This window comes from Austrofundulus limnaeus, unplaced genomic scaffold (assembly GCF_001266775.1).
Source record: "Austrofundulus limnaeus strain Quisiro unplaced genomic scaffold, Austrofundulus_limnaeus-1.0 Scaffold189, whole genome shotgun sequence".
NCBI classification, from domain to species: Eukaryota; Metazoa; Chordata; class Actinopteri; order Cyprinodontiformes; family Rivulidae; genus Austrofundulus; species Austrofundulus limnaeus.
Genome location: NW_013952591.1, coordinates 341,228 through 342,916, shown reverse-complemented (window position 1 = coordinate 342,916; position 1,689 = coordinate 341,228). Strand labels below are relative to the sequence as shown.

Genomic DNA, 1,689 nt, shown 5'->3' with positions numbered 1-1,689 from the left:
TCAGGGGAGGTGTCTCACGTGCACTCAGTTCCACATTAATTGTGATGTACAAAAGAAATGTGCGTGGATTCAGACGTACGCACAGTTTCATACATCTGGATTTTTTTGTGTGTACGCCGTTTTCTGGATTTGACCGTACGCCACGTTTCAGTAAGAAATGCAGCTAAAGCTTCCCTAAAAGACATTAAACTTTTGAACTTTTAGAAGTGTTAGCAGAAAGCGTCAGATAAGCATGATGATGTCACCATCCTGTGACAACATCAACAATTAAAGATACTATTTAAAATCTAAATTCTAAATGTGTTGATAAAAACAACATGGGTGGTCCCTGTGGTCCAGCAGGTTGAAGTGCAGCTCAGACACCAGGCAGAACTGCAGGTTTGATGTCTTGTAGGAAAGCTTTAGCTGATTAGAGCTAACGGTTGCTAATATCTCAGGATGATGACATCATACCATGAACCGAGCACCAACAGCAAAGGCTGCGTTCCATTCCAAAATACCTGAATGAACTTCAACACTTAAGGTTTAACTTTTAAATTAAGATTTAAACATTTAGATTTAAACATTTAGATTTAGGATTTAATACTGTATTTAAATATATTTTTAACATTTAAATTTAACATTTAATAAAAACTAGCTGAATGTAAGAACAGTGAGCTAAATAATGATAAATATGTTGGTAAATTTTTAACATTTCATTTTACACTTCCTGCTCGTTCTTGTTTGTGAAGATAAATAAAGAAGCAGTCAGAGTGAGCTGACTGACAGCTCACACTGGATGAGTTGAACTGGTTTAAAACCCAGTTGACAGGGTCAGAGAGGAGGACACATCTGCTCCTGACAGCTCAGTGTTGACGGCTTTTATCTCCGAATTTATCAGCACAGTTTGAGTCCTCAGATAAGTGGAGAAAATACTTTGTAATGATCGGGAGAATTCATCTGCAGCAGTTTTAAGATTCTACARTTAATCCAGACACTTTGTGTTTATGATTCATCAGCACTCCCTGCAACTTTTATCAGAGCTGATTAAAAAGGCCACAGTTTTCTGCATCCTGGACGTTTAAATATAGGCTAGCCTCCACAAAAACAACCGTCAGCAACCTACTTCCTAATTGCACGCGGACACGAGAAGTACCTCAGTGTTATTTCCGATCCACCAKATGTAGGTGACCGTTCCCACTTGGCTGGGCCACAGAACAGCAGTCAGGTTCACTTCCTTGTTCTTCACCGCCACAAAGGGAGCCGAGAGATGGATATGCTCCAGCTGACCTGCTCACACACACATACATCACAGCGTGAATGCCACACTCTGCTACGGCGTGCAGAAAGTAGAGAGAAAACCAAACAGAAACAAGTTTATTGGTCGAAACCAGGGAGAAGAGTGGATTTTTAGGTGGGTGGTGAATATGCACTGGAACAGATAGTTGCCATCTGTGCGGTATTTTTCATCCGCTGCCCTCCTGAGCCCGCAGTGACTCTGTTTGTATGGCTGGCACTCGGGATTGACAGATGGGGGAGGGGGCAACGGTTGTCCCTGATCAATAAGTCAACTTCTATTACATGTCAGACCCTGAATAGAGCCGCACCAATGAGGTCGAGCAGCACAAGGCAGGGCCGGCTGGAGAGGAAGTGTAAGAAGATTTCCTCTCTCTCTCTCTCTCTCTCTCTCTCTCTCTCTCTCTCTCTCTC

At 42.3% G+C, this 1,689-nt stretch overlaps 1 protein-coding gene across 1 annotated transcript in view; it reads right to left on the bottom strand.

Annotated features, from left to right (window-relative positions):
- LOC106524471 (VPS10 domain-containing receptor SorCS1) overlaps positions 1 to 1,689 on the bottom strand; it is a gene marked incomplete at its 5' end in the record, with an annotated part of 97,122 nt that overhangs the window by 27,829 nt on the left and 67,604 nt on the right. Inside the window, 1 exon segment of the mRNA XM_014018281.1 lies at positions 1,136 to 1,269. Within this exon segment, the coding sequence (XP_013873735.1) occupies positions 1,136 to 1,269 (134 nt within the window).